General features: G+C 39.9%; 1 protein-coding gene and 2 non-coding genes across 7 annotated transcripts; all 3 read left to right on the top strand.

Moving 5' to 3' along the window:
• The first annotated feature begins 718 nt into the window (after window positions 1–718).
• slc25a3a (solute carrier family 25 member 3a) lies at window positions 719–10,703 on the top strand. 5 transcript variants are annotated; one of them, XM_088072655.1, is made up of 9 exons: window positions 719–807; window positions 1,097–1,229; window positions 1,726–1,897; window positions 3,493–3,617; window positions 5,562–5,741; window positions 7,407–7,588; window positions 8,020–8,192; window positions 8,459–8,569; window positions 10,243–10,703. In XM_088072655.1, exons 3-9 carry the CDS (start codon window positions 1,756–1,758, stop codon window positions 10,401–10,403), a joined length of 1,074 nt encoding a protein of 357 aa, XP_087928781.1. In that variant the 5' UTR covers window positions 719–807; window positions 1,097–1,229; window positions 1,726–1,755; the 3' UTR covers window positions 10,404–10,703. The 5 variants fall into 5 exon arrangements, with proteins under 5 accessions (XP_087928781.1, XP_087928783.1, XP_087928779.1 ...); XM_088072657.1 differs by lacking the exon at window positions 3,493–3,617 and adding an exon at window positions 4,859–4,983 and having other exon boundaries at window positions 720–807; window positions 1,731–1,897; XM_088072653.1 differs by lacking the exon at window positions 3,493–3,617 and adding an exon at window positions 4,859–4,983 and having other exon boundaries at window positions 721–807.
• Window positions 7,692–7,894, top strand: LOC121961742 (small nucleolar RNA SNORA53). Its single transcript, XR_006107079.1, has one exon. It is a non-coding gene; the product is annotated as a small nucleolar RNA SNORA53 (small nucleolar RNA).
• Window positions 8,635–8,837, top strand: LOC121961743 (small nucleolar RNA SNORA53). The gene has a single exon (XR_006107080.2). It is a non-coding gene; the product is annotated as a small nucleolar RNA SNORA53 (small nucleolar RNA).
• Window positions 10,704–17,342: the final 6,639 nt, after the last annotated feature.

The raw sequence follows: 17,342 nt of genomic DNA, 5'->3' as shown, positions 1-17,342 counted from the left end.
AAATCCTGATTTTTTTTTTTTGGATCAAAGGCATCCCAATCCTACTAAAACATTTAGGACAACAAATACTGAAGGTCTGATCCAAATCAAAACTTAATACATGATCCAATTTCAGAATCTGTTTTTTTATTTCTTTTTAACAACACGGTTTCAAGATTTGATCTTATCCAGTAGCCAAAATTCAATCACATTATTTTTTAACAACTGGGCCCAGCAGCTAAGGTTTAATTTTTATTTATTTATTTTTGTAGACACAAATGCTGTGAAATACAGTTTACCCCGATGAAATGTCAGGAAGGTTTGAAGAGGGCACAGTTTAGTTGTTCAAGATCCATTTTTACTTGCCCATATACAAATTGTTTTATTAACAGTTATCAAATAACAAAAATTACTTACGTTAAAGCCATATCAGAGCCTGGATCTTATCCTTGACATTTGTGCTTTCTGTGATAAATATCTACTATCAAAATGATGTATTTGTTAATGGTGATTTGCGTTAAACTGAATTACCAGCAAACATTGTGGCATGTAATGTTACAGTATAGGAATACTGTACATAGTGTTCAGACAGGGAGGGGAGTGTAAATAGGGGTCCAGCAGCTCATTCTGCTTCATTGTAGGAATCTTCAAAAAATTATTTTAGAATTCTTGCTGCAGGTGTATCGAAGTCACCCATCCTCCACGTCATAACAGCTACACCTCACGTGTGACCAGGTGTGCCGTGACGTCACCAAGTAATCAAATCCACAGGGTGGCTTCACTCTCAGCAGCTTTACTGAGGACGTAAATAGATACAGCTGCCGACAGGTAATCCACTCTATGTTTCTCTCACGGTTTGTCAATCCCTGACACACACGCATACACACACACACACACACACACACACACACAAACACACAAAATGCCATCTGTTTTTATGACTGCCACACGTGCTCAGGTAATAATTTACCTGAAAGGAAAAACTTAAGATTTTAATTTTTTAAAAAGATTTTCTTCTGAAGATTCTACAAGCACCGCCTTAATTTAATCATAGACCAATGCTGTGATTGGACCAGAGCTGATGATTGACAGCTATATGGCGTCTCCTACTGGCTAGGGAGGAGGAAAAACCCGCCCAGGCTTGTTGGTGACGTCACGAAAGGACAAATCGGTTTACCGCGAGGTCATTCGGCCTCTCCGAGCAGCCGGTTGCAGCTAAGCGGAGTCGCCATCTTAAAGACACTGAGAGAGTGAGTGTAAATATTCATTTAAAATACTACATATGGAATATTACACGGCCACTTCTTCACGGAGGACGTATTTAGAGCCGCGACTCTCGTTAGCCGTTTCGTTAATGGGACTTTTCTGTCATTTCTGTTAAGGGGAGACCTTGCACCTTGGAGCGGTCAAGTTAGCTTAGCATGTACATTAGCATAGCATTTAGCATTAGCTAGGGTAAGGAAGGACAAGGGAAATGCTGTTATATGAGTGTGTAGGCAGACCGCTTCTGAACAGGACGGCTCAGTAACTTAACGTTAGCTAACATGGACGTTACGTTCTTATGCGTGTGGCTTATAGTTAGCTATGTGTTTATTCAAGAAGCTAGCTGAGCGTTTCCTGCCCACGGTCATTCAGACGTTAATAAGCTAACAGGCACGTGACATGGCTTCAAGTGTCAGTGTGTGCGTGTTCACATCGTCCACCTAGCACGAGCTAACGCACAGCTAACTTGTTGCTCATTTGCAGCGCAGCTCCGCCAGCAGGCAGGACACCACCATGTACCCGACCGCCCTGACGCAGCTGGCCCGGGCCAACCCGTTCAGCGCTCCCCTCTTCACCCTCCAGAAAGTGGAAGAACCCCAACAGACCCTCCATGGACAGAGGACCCGCACACTGGCGGCAGCCGCCACCTCAGAAGGTAACCCAGCCGCGGAGTCCGGAGGCTGGCTAAACGGGCTAGCTGCGTTAGCTTAGCAGCGCAGAGTCGCCCGGCTGCACCTAACTTCATTGCGTAATTCAGCGCAATTACGTGTATTCTTAGGAACTGTTACCTTTGTGCGACTTGTACGTTATCCTTAAACGTATTTAATCGCTATAAATGATTAGGGACATGATTCCCGAGGCAGCTGGCCTCTAGGCCTTAGCTGCATAGAAGCTGCCTGTGGAGGACAAGGAAGGACAAAGTGGTATCTTGCCTTTGCACTGCAGCAAACTGGTTTTGACATGTCGCACCTTATTGCAGACAGTGGATGCATAATAATTGGAACTGCAAGTCAGTTGCTGTATTGCAGTATTAAAACTACAGATTTGCAAAGTTGTTGAGAAATAGCAGTGACCCCTAACTATGAGCTGCGCAGGTGCTGACGAGAACAAATTGTCCCGGTTTGAAATATTTATTACAGGTTGTTAAATCGGTACCCAACATTACTTCAATATATCATATAACAGTTATGCTACAATGTGTCCAGTTTCTTAAATGTTAAACTTTGCCCTTTAGGCCCACACGTTTTCAGTTACTAGTTTTCAATGTCCCAACAGGCTTCAGCAACAAGTCTGCAACTTCCACCTCTGCCCAACTATTTGTTTAACAGATATTAAATGTTTGCAGTGCATTGGAATTCGGCAAAGCTGCATTTTGATCAAACATTTATTGTATAAAAACAGCAGTTTGTAAAAGTCTATGAACACCTTTAACAATGCCCTTCATCTCTTCAGTGTTAGTCCCATGCATTTATATGTTTGGATTAACCCAACAGCAATGTTAGCTCACCACAGTACAGTGATACATTTGAATTGCAATTTGGGAGGACTAGAGGAGGCATTACAGAGCTTACTTGGCCTTGTTTTCAGACTAAACATTTACTTGTAGGCAGGTTAAAACCTGTCACACAAGGGCATGACTTATAAAATAAGATGCTTCCCTAGTACAGCTTTTGGTTGTCAGACATCAAGCTGGATTAATTAAAACCTGGAGTGACTACACTTTTCTTGTCTTGCCCCAGATACTTTTTCTAAGTATTTATACCTTTGAACCCAGAGCAAATTGTGGTGTGATTTATTTCAAAAACGGGATAAAGGCAATGAGCTGTAATAAATGGTAATAAACGTTTCACAAATTACAATAAATAAGGAGATTGAGAGAATTTTTTTTAAAGAGCTAGGCAGAAAAAATGCGGAAAAACTGAATTTATAATAATTTACTTTTTTTAAGTTATAATTTTAGGCATGTTTACAGGTCTTTTCTTTCACATAATTATCTCAGACTTTTTCCTAATTACTTGTATTTTTTTTCATTTCTTTTGTTTTTCATTGCCTTCTTCCCATGTTTTTGAAAGAAGTCAAGCTAATATGCTCAGGTTTCATAAGACTAAAGGCACAGATCATTTTTTTCTTATTAAATCAGTTCAATTTTTCAAGTTCTCAGCTAGTTAAAATCCGAAGACCTAAAGACAGTACGATTCTTTCTAAACTCAGAGATGACCTGTTCTTAAAGTTTCGCCTGTGTTTCTTCAGAGGGAGACAGTTGTGAGTTCGGCTCTCAGAAGTATTTCATCCTGTGTGGCTTTGGTGGGATTCTGAGCTGTGGCACCACACACACAGCTGTCGTGCCCCTCGATCTGGTCAAATGCAGAATGCAGGTCTGTCTTCCGTGACCCGACGCCTTAGTTTTTTTTAACGTCCCGCCTCATCCACCCGTGGTTGTATTTTTGTTTGTCTTTTTGAAAAGCACCAATTTGCATGGGAGAAATAGCGTCATCCCAGCCGTGGGTTTGTTTCTTTTGTCATTGTGTTTTGATCCTCATGATTCTAATGTGTTGGAGTGATCCTAACATGGTTGCATGATTCTGCACCAGTGTTCCTATGTGGTAAATGATTTCCGCCCACCTCGCCGCCCCAGCCCCCGCTCACTCCACAGTAGAGGACTTGTGTAGGTGAAGGTCAGGAGTGTCAGACCTGACTGAGAATATGTACTGTATGTTGACAGTGCTATTTGACTTCATCAGGGTGTCAGTCTGTCCCGATTGTCTGAACATGACCTATGAGATATGAAGCATTAATGCTGACGTTATCAGACAGTCATTGTTCATTAACACAAGGACTGATTAACCTTGCACAATCAGGTAAGATTGAGTTGTAAGTCACAAGTACATTTGATGATGATGATAACGAAAACAATGTGATGTTAAAAAATGAAAATATGCACCTATTGTTGGAAATCTGTTTAAGTCTTAGGTTTTTTCCATAATGAATGATTTTAATCACAAATTTTGATAGCTATAGTGGTGGTTTCCTTTTTTTGCCAATTGACTACAAGCCACTTTGACTTGCAGAAAATATTAAAATCATTCAACAGATTTCGAGTGATTTCTACCTTCTAGGCGGCCATTGATGTCTGTACCATGTTATCAAACACATAAGTTATCTGTAGTAAGTTTCCAGTAAACAAACTTGCATATTTGAAATCAGTGGCTGCCTGGAAGGTAGGAAACAAACAGAGAAACCTGTGGTATGCTTTTAAAAAGGGTGAGCAGTAATTTGATTATTTGTAGTCAGTGGCTCAACATGCAAATCACCACTGTAGTCCATGAAATTTAATACTGAAATCGCTTTTGTACAATGATTTAATGAACCTTTGGTGTGAGATCCTAATAAATGGTGGCATGTTAGTGACAGAGCCGTCTAATGGGAGAGTCCTGGCACTGAATTTAAACTGTCCACTCTTGGGACATGAGGAAAAATGCATTGAAAGTCAATTTTCCTCCTCCTAGTGACACCTCTTCCATTATGTGGCTCTGGATTGGTGTTGATTTTTGTCCTGTGTTGCATGTGACCCTGCATGTTGCATGTATGTTGTGTGTCCCCCTCCCTTCTACCACAGAGAGTTTCAGCTGCGAGTTTGGCTCCCAAAAGTACTATGCCCTGTGTGGCTTTGGGGGTATCCTGAGCTGCGGCATCACACACACAGCAGTGGTGCCCCTCGACCTTGTCAAGTGCCGCCTGCAGGTTTGTATGGAAGCTGAACCTCACAGTAGCAACGACTAGCCAGCAGGTCCTCCAACCTGTCAGCCTCATGGCTTCATTATCGTCTACAGAATAATGGTAGTTGTGCACAACATTAAAATGACTTAAATAATGAACAGGCAACTTTCAATAGTGCTGTTAAAAGATTTTTTTTTCTCACAGCACATGTAAGCGTTAGTTCAGTTTGAAGTGTTTTACATAAAACTTCAAAATCATCAGAAACCCTCTTCAATATTTTGTTGTTAATGATTTTTATGTAGCCTCATGGTATAATTTATTCAGTTGTTTTTCAACTTAAATGGTTTTTCTACATTTATATTAAATCACTAAGTAGCCTAGTGATTTCTAAAATTGTTGAATTTCCAAAATTAATTGCTTAAATTTGTCTGAAACCTGTGTACTTTTACACAAAGAAGAAAAAGTCGATTTTTAACTTGTGCATTGGCCCACACTAATGACTAGCTGTCCTACAAGCTCATATATATCTGCTTAAGACGTCAGCTCCCAGAGTTGCCAGTAATTTGACGACATGCTTCATCAGTGTTGATTCTCCTCCTCAGGTGAACCCAGATAAGTACAAGAGCATCGGCAACGGCTTCTCAGTGACAGTGAGGGAAGATGGTGTCAGAGGCCTGGCAAAGGGCTGGGCTCCCACCTTCATCGGCTACTCCATGCAGGGACTCTGCAAGTTTGGCTTCTACGAAGTGTTCAAGGTCCTCTACAGCGACTTGCTGGGAGAGGTGAGTCTGGATAACCATAGGCAGCACTAGTCGTTGTACTGGTTTAAGCCAGTTTTAATATATGCTAACTGGCTCAACTGGTCTTTGACACCATGGCACATTCGGACAAATTAAAAGGTAGCCTACACCTGCAGCCTGTGCTGACAGCATTAATGCACTTAATCCAACTTGTTTTGCATTAGTATTAAGCAATATGACAATGTTAATAACATTGTTAGTTTATAAACAGAATAACAGGAGTTACTAGTGTGTGACAGGCTGCAGAGAGCTGCAGGAGAGAACCAGAACGCAGGTGGCTTATAAAAGCAGTGTAACAATTTACTCGATGTTTGTGACAGCCATTTTATACATCACGTGTGGGACAAGTCTCCGTACATCGAGTATATTCGATACATGAAACCCCTTCTTGAAACTGTGACACGGTGAGTCAGCTGTTATAAAGCTGGCTCTTATGGAACACTGATATTGCCTGTGTTACAGTTGTTTAGATTTGTCAATAAGCAGCTCAACTTTTTAATCACATTCAGTTTCCACTCAAACGCAGTTAGGGATGAGTATTTTTGTTTTTTATTAGTATAATACTGAGTACCGATCAGTAGTTTTGCTGATACCTCTAAGTATGCTCTCCAAGCATTTAACTGTAGTTTTAGCTTATGCTGGTTCTATTTGTGATTTAAAGTAGCATATATTTCTGCTACTCTAAACTGAAATAAGCTATAGCTACCCATTTTGATAAGAAATATGAGGGCTCCAGACCACAACAGTTTAAATACGGTGTGGCAAATGTGTAACTGGTAAGTAAAATAAAAAAAAAATGCATACATTTAGGAGCACAGAGTTGCTTCATTCACTTAGCAAGAAGACCATCAAGCCTCCACGTCTATCTGGAGTGTCAAAAGTTGCAGTTAATGTCCAAACTGAGGGTGGCAGTGTTTGTTTTGACACTTAATAACTGGATGTTATCTGATCAAAAAGTTGCCCTGACTTTAGGTTGACTCATCACACTATTTTGGGGATGAGTCACAAGCTGACCCTCTCAGACCTCCGTCTTAAAAATCAGCAGAGTAAATCAGAGGGGTTGTTAGCTTTCATATCATGTAGTGTTTGGCAGAACGAAACGATATTGATAAGTTATTGTTATTTAACAGTAGATATCAACAAAAACAACAAACAAAAACCAGAGATTGACATATTAAGTTGCTGTGTGCTGTGAATTCACCACTGCGAAGCAGAAGGTCTCCTTTTCTCCCTTTGTCCTGCTGCCTGCAGCTCCGCTTATCAAACAGTATTGTGAAAGTCAAGAGCACACACTCCACACCAAAATCTGGGGGCGGAAGCGTCCACAGAAGCACACTGCACAGCACACTCACAAGCAAAAAAAAACACACACTAAAAAAACCAACTGCTGGACTTAAAGCAATCTCAGTCGACTGAGAGGTCTTCAATTTTAAGGGGTAGCCTAACCACAGCCTGCGCAGAGCCAGTGTGCCGTAAGCAGGTTATGGTCATTTCACTGTCAAATCTGTATTATGCCAAAAGAATTGTATTTGTTTTGAGTTGCAGTTTCTTAAATACTGTTTGTTTCTTTTGCTTTTGAGCAACGAAGGGAAAATCTGTGTATCATCTAATCTGTCTGACCACTTGTTGTGATGTTTCACCCAACAGGAGAACACCTACCTCTGGAGGACATCACTGTACCTGGCAGCCTCAGCAAGCGCAGAGTTCTTTGCAGACATCGCTCTGGCTCCCATGGAGGCTGTCAAAGTTCGTATCCAGACCCAGCCAGGCTACGCCAACACTCTCAGACAGTGTGTCCCCAAGATGTACGCAGAGGAGGGACTCTGGGCGTAAGTCTACTGCCTTCTTACTTTTCCTCAACATTGTGTTTTGCTGTCAGTATCAGTAAGTTACTTTGAATGTCTGTCAGGTTATTGAGATATTGGAATGATCAACACGCTCCTTAGATCCACCTCTGGAGGGCGCTGTGCTCCGAGCACAGCTCCTCAGCAGCTTTCCGGCTGTACAGTTGGAGGTGCTTGAGTCATTGGCGTGTGAGAACAGTCTACCTGTCCCCCAGTCCAACTGCAACACTGGCAACCCTGTCTTTTACGGACAGGGAGCTCCCAGTGCTGCAAGCCTGGGAGACGGACACACCTCACGTAGTCACCGTTCAGACCTGGAAAGCATTTAGCATCTGTCCCAGCATGTAGATGAGTAAAGTGTAGACATGTGCTGATGCTTGTTGTAAGCTCACGTCTCCTCCCTCCTCTCACTGCAGCTTCTATAAGGGTGTGGTGCCCCTGTGGATGAGGCAGATCCCCTACACCATGATGAAGTTTGCCTGCTTCGAGCGCACTGTGGAGATGCTCTACAAGTATGTTGTTCCTAAGCCCCGCAGCGAGTGCAGCAAACCTGAGCAGCTGGTGGTCACCTTCGTGGCCGGTTATATCGGTGAGTAACAATATCTGAACAGGTCACTGAAAATCACGATGCTCAGGAAAGCTAGAAAACCAAACAATCAGGGAAAGTTTTAAAGATGTGGTGAAACTATCACAGTTTTGAAATTTCCAGCAGTATTAAAATATTTGTTGCTAATCTAAGCAGTAATATCAGATACAAATATGCATCATTTCTTTGAACTTGTGTGAAATGTCAGTGTGGACTTTGAGGTCCTCCAGCTGCCGTTCTCTGATGTGCTGTTTCTGTTCTGTGTGCAGCTGGTGTGTTCTGTGCCATCGTGTCCCACCCTGCTGACTCCGTGGTGTCCGTGCTGAACAAGGAGAGTGGCAGCACTGCTTTCCAGGTCCTCAAGAGGCTGGGACCCAAAGGTCTGTACCAACACCAGTTCTGCTCTAACTCGAGCAGCATCCCAGTGCAGCATCAGGCTCTGATCAACACGCTCCTTAGATCCACCTCTGGAGGGCGCTGTGCTCTGAGCACAGCTCCTCAGCAGCTTTCCGGCTGTACAGTTGGAGGTGCTTGAGTCATTGGCGTGTGAGAACAGTCTACCTGTCCCCCAGTCCAACTGCAACACTGGCAACCCTGTCCTCTACGGACAGGGAGCTCCCAGTGCTGCAAGCCTGGGGGACGGACATGCAGCTGACCTATAAATAAATGTTTTATCGATGTCAGTCTCAGGGAAACACTGTAGTGCACTTTAGGAATGAGCCCTAAAATGAGTCAGCATTTCAGCACTTCCCTCGCCTCACAGTCAGTGGTTTTTTTGCTGAGATGCCTGAAATCAGGTCGGTGGTTAACTCAAACTGAAGATACTTGCATGTTTTGCTCTTTGACATAGTGGATTTTTACTTCTGTCCCATCTCACTTGTACAAAAACTCCTGTCCCACCTCATGTAGTGATTTTAAATAATAATGAAAAGTTACAAACCTTATTCTGATTCTAATGTGCTAAAACCATGTGCAAAATAACAGGTGGTTAGTGAGTTAGCTCGACAAGTACTGGGAATCACCAGTAATGAAAATGATGATCTTAGTAATGATACTATCTAAACAAACGCTCTGTTTTACGTCACATGCAACATGTGCTGTCTGTGAAAACCAACTGATAGTTCCTGACTTCACATTGCTGGATAATTATTATTATTATTATGATTCCCATCATATGCGCTCCTATGGCTTTTTTTCCAGTGCCGTCACATGATCAGTAATGAACCTGAATCCTGTGACTGTCACGATTCATGGAAAAACAGTCAGCCTGGAGCATGATGTATAGATTTATGGACTGAGCAATAATTCTGTGCAGTTAATATTAGTGGAGCTCTCCGTTTCTGCCATGTTAATGCTTTGGCAAGCCAATGAATCAGGCTACTCAGTGATAATTAGCTTTTCAGATTTAAAAAAAATTACATTATTTTGAAGTGTCCTGAATGTTTATTCATCAAATAAGTTGAATTAACAAGTTACAGGTGTCTTAAGTTTTGCCAGTAGTTGATCTAAAAGCACTGTAAGTACAGTGATTTCCAACATCCCCAAGTGCAGTCAGCCTCCAGAGTGGCATCATTAGAAGCTGTGTGCTGCAGAGGTAAAAGGCAGACAGGTACAAGGATCACGAGGAGAAAAGGAAGCAAGCAAAGATCTCTTGCCTGAAACTTAATTTTCCTTCCAACTCTTCAAAAATGTCACCTCACGCCAGACAGTCGATGACACTCACTCCTGCCTCAAACACATAGCCACAGCATCATGTGACCTGTAAAAGCCAAAAGTGTTTCCACAGAATTTTTGCCAAATGTGAACGCAAACCTTTTTGTGATATATATGGGAGTGTGTTTTTTGTCACTGACGTGTTTCTCTTAGCCGTGTTTTAACTTCACAGTTTCCATCTTGTGCAATTTGAGGGTTAATGTAAACCTGCACACTGACACATGTAAGACTTGTAGAGCCTTTAGTTTAGAAAGACGTGATGACCTCATACTGTTAACCCATGAGTGGTTCAGAGCTGTGCAGCACCTGCTGACTGATGTTTTCTCCGTCTCCTGTTCAGGTGTGTGGAAGGGTCTGATCGCCCGTATCATCATGATCGGTACCCTGACCGCCCTGCAGTGGTTCATCTACGACTCCGTCAAGGTCTACTTCCGCCTGCCCCGCCCCCCTCCCCCCGAGATGCCAGAGTCCCTGAAGAAGAAGCTCGGCCTCACAGAGTAACCTCCTCCTCCTCCCCTCCACTGAGCCGCAGCCTCCGACACATCTGAACCCCCCAAACTTCTACAGCGCACACAGCAGTTTTCTATATTTATGTCCTCAGCTCCTACAGCTCTGCTCAGAGCACAGGGCTGCTGCTACTCATGTATATTTAAAAACCCTAAAAAAAACAAGCAAGGAGAGAAGATGGAACTGTCGCTCAGGCAGAAATATTCCTCTGTAGAAACACCCGTCTGGTTTTATCAAGTCCTGTCATTAGAGAACGATTGAAACTCTAATAAAATAATTAAATTCCCTGGAAAACAGCAGCTGTCTGATTTTCTCTGAACGTCTCTGCTTTTTACTTCAGTGAACATTTCATCACTTTAATATCTCACAAGCCTCTGAGTTATTATAATGCAGCTTTGTTCTGTAGTATTGCATGTTCCCTTCCTGCATTTTGCAATATAAGTCATTAGATGATAACATGTTTAACATATCACCACTGAACTTTGTAATACAGCATAGACCTCATTAGTTAAAGGTGAACGTTTTCATATATTGAGATATGGATCAGTTGACAGGAAGATCATGCTGCTGTTTTTAGTTAATTTCTTTACGTTTTCCATTAGTCTAGTTAAGCAATAAAGTTTCCAGACTTACAACCTAATTCAAAACGACTGAAGCTAAAGACATTTCCTGCATATTTTTATTTCTGTTCTGTCTAAGAACACCATATGGTTTCAATTAGCATTTCTTTACAAAGTCTATGTATTTTTTCATTTAAATATTCTTTGTTTTTAATTGAGTTTTGGCTAATTGTAATAACCTTGCTGTTTAGGTCAACCTAATCTCTTAACAAATACCTGCATATGTATGCAGATGTCGTAATGTTGTAGCTGATGGCAGACAGAGGTCTGTGATCTGATTCAAGCTTCAAGACGAGACTGATTTTCATACCAGGCAGGAATGATCAGGGCAGGATGTCAAAATACATCTGTATAAAATGATTTTGAAACGGTTGACAAAAAAGATGAATACACATATTTTGAAAAACAGTTTTGCTGAGGAGTTTAGAAATGTACTTTGCTTTGTAAGTAAGTCCTAAAAAAATGAATAAGGCACTCAGTTTTACAAAAATTAAACAGCCTTTAACCTTTTGAACCTTGAGCAAATTGGCTTGATTTCTTTCAAGAACATGGGGAAAGGGTAATGACCAATTTAAGAAGAAATGACCCAAACATTAGCTTAAAAAAAGTAAAATATTTTTATGTAAAAAAAGAATTTTTAATATGGAATTACTAAGAAGTAAAAAACAAAAAATTTGAAGAAAAAAGTAAAAAACAAAAAAAGGTTAATTACTTGGGAGAAGAAACACTTTGAATTATGTAAAAAATAATTTTAAATATAGAATTATTATCATAAAGGTTGTTTTTCTTTTAAAAAAATAATTTTCCAAAACTAATATTCCTTGAAATTTGTGTAACAGTTTTTTTTTCAATTAAACAGAAATTTGTTTAATTTAATAGAATTTAAATATTTGCTATGGTACATTATTGACCTGTTTATCATGCCCCAGTGAAAACGAGTAGCTGAAACATGCTGAGCCACTGAAAGCTTCCTACCTTTTGAAGAACAGTATGCCTTCTTTTTTTTTACTTATTTGACAAAGCAAACTACAAGTTTAACCTCCCCCTCCTTGTTGTTTTTGCACATATTTACACACATTTTGTATTTAACCCTTTGAAACCAATGATGAACTTGTCAAGAAACGTCCCAGAAATTGCAAGAAATTACTCAAAGGTGACAAAAAATTACCTTTCTTGTTTGTTTGTTGATTATTTGTTCTGTTTTTTTTACTATTTAAATGCTTTCAGGTGATTTTCTTTCTTTTTGGGCCACGTCTTGTTCGATGCCCTCTCCAAATAGAATTTCTCAGGTAAATAACCCGTTGCCTCAGAATTGTGATTGCATACACAACTGGGCTGAACTGGTTTGCATCTGAATGTGGCTCCTGTCTTTACATGTTGTTCCTGTTTTCCACCACTAGTGTGTGCCCTCGTTCCACTCTTTACTGTTTGGTGGATCAGTAATTTCACTATTCAGTTATGTTGAGCAGATGAGCAGCAAGTATTCAGATCCTTTCTCTAGAGGCAATCATGTAAAACTACTCTCTTACAAGTAAAAATCCTTAATTCAGTAGTTTAGCAAAATAAAAATCCTTCAGATGAGTTAAAATATTTAACATGTTTTACAATGTTCTAAAAAAAAGAAAAAAGAAAGAAAAGAAATCTGTATGTTGAAAGGAGAGAAAATAAGGCTAAATAATTACAAACACGAAACAAAAAAACAACCCCTTATTTAGGGACTGTTAGTTATTTATTAGAATGGGGGAATGATGCAAAACAGGGGAGGCACTTTAAATAATCTATTCAGCCACATACATTGTTAACCCTTTGCAGCCTGAGCAAATTTAAAAAAACAAAACAAAAAAAAAAATGAGAAGAAGGCAATGGGAAACTTAAGAAAAAACAATCCAAGAATTAGCAAGAAATAAGTAAAAACTACATGAAATTACCAGAAAATTAGAAAAAAAGGAAGTAAAAAAACAAAAACACACGAGGAAATTATTTTTAAAATTGCTTAAAAGTAATCATATTTTTCTAAAAATAGCTTATATAATATAATCATACTAATTATTAATATAGTTGAATGCCCCTCCCCCTCGAAAAATAACTGTTCAGAGCATTTAGATAAAAAATAAATTGGTTAAAAACCTAAAAAGTTGGGATAAAGTTGAAAAAATGTGCTGTGCTGTGATATGACTAATCTTTTTCTTTTTTTTTCTGTTTTTGGACGTCATGGATATCATGTCCTCTGGGTTCACTAGATAGCACCAAGTGTGCTGTGTGTGCTAGTCCATATTATAAATTGATTTTGGAAATCAGGGACATTGTGTCCTCCAGGCTGAACAGGTAGGGGCGGAGGCACAAGGAAAAATATTTACCGGGAGGGTCAATATAAGAGAAAAAGTTTCTGTAGTTTTGGCTGATTCCCAGTCAGTATTTTGGATTTGCATGCATCCACTGTACCTGCCAGTTTGTGTTGTATTCCACATGTCCCCATGGCCAGGATGCTGGTGGTAACAGAGCTCTCTGTAAAATGTGGGGGAGGAAGGGGGGGCTTGATGAAGATCGCACTGCACATTTTAAAGTGCGTTAGAAGCAGCTAATGTGCGTGTGAATGTCACATGTTGAAAGAGAGCAGCTTTACCTGGTGCTGCACACTGAGATATGCATCAGCTAATGTGCCCTGTAGCCTGGCCTGGGTCGCAATACACACACCTACACACACACACACACACACACACACAGACACACACACCACACACACACACACACACACACACACACACACACACACACACACACACCACACACACACACACACACCACACGCACACGCACACACACACACACACACACACACACAGGTACCGCTGCCGTCATTAGAATCCATTTGTTTGCTTATAAAATGAGCAGTTTGCACACCCGCAACAATAGTGCATGTTTGCGCCTAACAGGGCCTGCTGGCAGGTCAAGGTTGCAAGGGGTTATGGGAAATGGATTCCATTTATGTGTTGCCTGTTTGTGAGATCATAATGTCGTTTCAGTCTCGTTGAATAAAACATCAACACCACGAGGGATAAAAAGGTTTCCCAGAGCTGCTCCTCTTTTTGGGTCCCATCACAGCAGCAATTTCCACATTTAGTGATAACCTGTAAATATGTTTGCTCCAGTGATTTGTTCCGGATTTCTGTTATGTATCTGTTCCCCTGTTAGTATTGCTCTTGCTGCTGACTTCCACACAGCTCCCACACTATCTGCGCTCTATTTTGGGGCTCCATGTCTGACTGAGTGCTGATGGAAACAGCTGTGGGCTCCATCAGGGACAGTCAGGCTTCAGTCTTTATTATCAGGTCCAAAACAAACATTGTTTCCACCACACTGTGCCAAGCCAGAGGGAGGTATTACATACCAACGACCCCCGTGAACCTCTAGCGTTAACCCTTCAAAACCCAAGCAAAATAGCTTGATTTTTTACATTTTTAGTTTTTATTTCTTGCAAAAACATGACGGCAATGAGCTACAGCATAATTTTAGGGCCACATTATATTTTTTTTGGTTGAGACTTTGAGAATAAAGTCGTAGCATTATGAGAAAAAAGTCACAATATTACAAGAATAAAGTTGTCGTTTTATGAGAAAAAAAGTAATAATTTTATGAGAATAAAGTTGTAATTTTACCAGAAAGGGGATATTATATTACGGATATAAACATATTACTAGTAAAAACTAAAACAGGCAAGAACAAAGGTAGTCTCCTCTAAAACTAACTTTTTTTAACATGGTCGCAATCCTCTGTTGTAATGAGCAACTTAACAAGGAATGGCCTGAAAATTAGCAAGAAAACAGTAAAAAGTTACAAGATAATGACCTGAAAATAAGGAAAACAAAAAAAGTACAGAAGAAGGGTACAAAACAAAAGGAAACAAAACAATGATCCAAAGAAAGTGCTTAAAACATTTTTTCTATAGGACAATTTAAAATGTATAATCATGCAAAATAAAAGTATAGTTTTCTAGACATTATCCCTATTTAAAAAAAAGAACAATCTCACCACAGCAAATTTTTGAGTCATTTTATGTCACCTTTTTTTTTTTTTTCAATTTGCGGGGTGTTTCTTGCAAAGCAGCTTATTGCCTTTTCCCCAAATTTTTAAAAGAGTGTTTGTAAAAAGCATCTAAATGAAGCACATCAAAACTGATGCCGAGTCAGGGTCTAAAAGGTTAATGCTTTTTTAAAAGGATTTCTGCTCACTTGGAAAGGCACAATAATTTAATTTCAAAACAACAGCCTATGTTTTTCAAAGGATTATGGTCACGATTCTTAGTTTTGAGGAAAGGGAAACTTTTACTGCGCTTAGATTTTCTTTAGCTATAACAAACTTTCCTCCCAGTGTTTGGATTATGCTTATTTTTTGTGGGTCATTATGGGAATCTTATTTTGCATTTTATTAACAATAAAAAGCCCCTCCCCAAGCATTATCAGTATTGTTTATGGACAGCTTTAAATAAAAAACAAACAAATAAACATATAGTGTCAATCAGCCTCTTTAAAGAACTGCCGAGTCATTTGCATCATAATATTTTGACTCCATCACTGGATTCAAAATAATAATAATAAAAAAAGATGACTTATATCAGATGATTTTGCAGTCTGTTAGATATGATGTCGGACTTCCATCATCATCAAAGCATTTACACGGTGACGCAGAGCCGGGTCTGTGGGAGACGACAGCTGCTCCAAAAAGCAGAGTGCTGAATACCAAAACAGGCGTCAATGGCCTTTTTGGTAAATTTCATGTTATTATTGTACCCTATTTTTTTTAAGAAGAAAAGATGTGACGTAATTTGTGTAAATACAATTTTTAAAAAAAACTTTGGTTCAGTGACAGAGGTGACCCAGTAAATGCTGTGCGTCACAGTTTCGCATTTTCTACAGGATGTGAGCTGTTACGTCTGCTTCAACTACTACTTCTGTGTGTTCGGTGCACTGGATGTGTGATGTGGGTGTTGTCAGATGGTCAGTGGAACCAGCCGTCCTCGAGAGTAGCAGAGAGAAAGAGGGAGGTGGAAGAGTGAGAAAAAATATATCTCAAAAAAGGCTCATAATGGCCAAGTAGCAAAAACAAGTAGTCTGAGTAATGTAATCCTGAAATCTTTGTACAATTCAAAAGCCAAAAGAATGGAGCAAATGATAGGCAACTAGTGAGTCTTATTTTATTGTTGTTGATTTTTATTTTATTTTATTTTATTTTATTTTATTTTATTTTATTTTATTTTATTTTATTTTATTTTATTTTATTTTATTTTATTCTTTTGAGTAAACATTCAGTCTGTATATATCATTTAGAAGAAGTGTGTTCCTTGATTTCCCACTTCCCAGAAGAAAATGTTGGCATTGTACATTTCTTCAAACCACAGATGAGTTACATTTGTGTGTTTCATGCATATCATATATCATATCATATCATATCAGTGCTGCTAGACTGATCTATATGAGCTGACCTTGTCATGTGGAGGTGGAGGGAGGGGTCAGTGAAGCGACTAGGGATGCCAAGCTGCGGACCTTAGCAGACCACTGCAACACTGCTGCTTGATTTTTAGTGACTCTTCCCTACTTTTCCAGCAGCTTTTGTATCCTAAAAAGTGACTGTTTCTTTCCCCAGCATCTTCTGTGCTGCCAAACATCGCTGGAGTTTAACCAACTTCTTGCTGCTTTTCCCGTAGCTTTTGTGTCGCCAAATGTGGGTGATTTTTAGTAGCCCATCATTGCATTTCCAGCGGCTTTTGTGTCACAGAACGAGAGTGTTTTATAGTGACCTGTCACTGCATTATAGTGACTCCTTGCTGTTTTTCCAGCAGCTTCTGTGCTGTTAAAACAAAGTCATTTTTTAGCGACCTGTCGCTGCATTATAGTGACTCCTTGCTTCCTTGCCTAGCAGCTTCTGTACTGATGAAAAAGTAGTTTTTTAGCGACTCCTTGCAGCTCTTCCACTGTCTTTTATGCTGCTAAATCTGGCTGTTTAATTTAAGCTACCAGTCGCAGCATTTCTGTATTTTAAGTCAGTGGACTGACTTGAGTCACAGGCCATACTTTAGCGGTATAAATTCATCAAATTTCCAAGCAAAAGAGGCAAGCAGTAAGCCAGTAATCCAGCTTTACTGAAGAAGGATAGAAGTTTATATGTTTACAGGATACTTGGACTGCAGGTTACTTTTTTAATGAGTTAACCATCTTTACAAGAGGAGTGTCTTCTTGGAATTGCAAAACCTTTTTTTCCATTTTCATTCCTTGGAAGTGTTTGTACAGTCCTTTATGCCTCAGAGAGAGGGAGCTCA

Source organism: Plectropomus leopardus, chromosome 22 (genome assembly GCF_026936395.1).
Source record: "Plectropomus leopardus strain MGB_pleo_1.0 chromosome 22, ASM2693639v1, whole genome shotgun sequence".
Taxonomy (NCBI): domain Eukaryota; kingdom Metazoa; phylum Chordata; class Actinopteri; order Perciformes; family Serranidae; genus Plectropomus; species Plectropomus leopardus.
The sequence above is the reverse complement of the archived record's forward strand: the minus strand, read 5'-3'. Positions and strand labels throughout refer to the sequence as shown.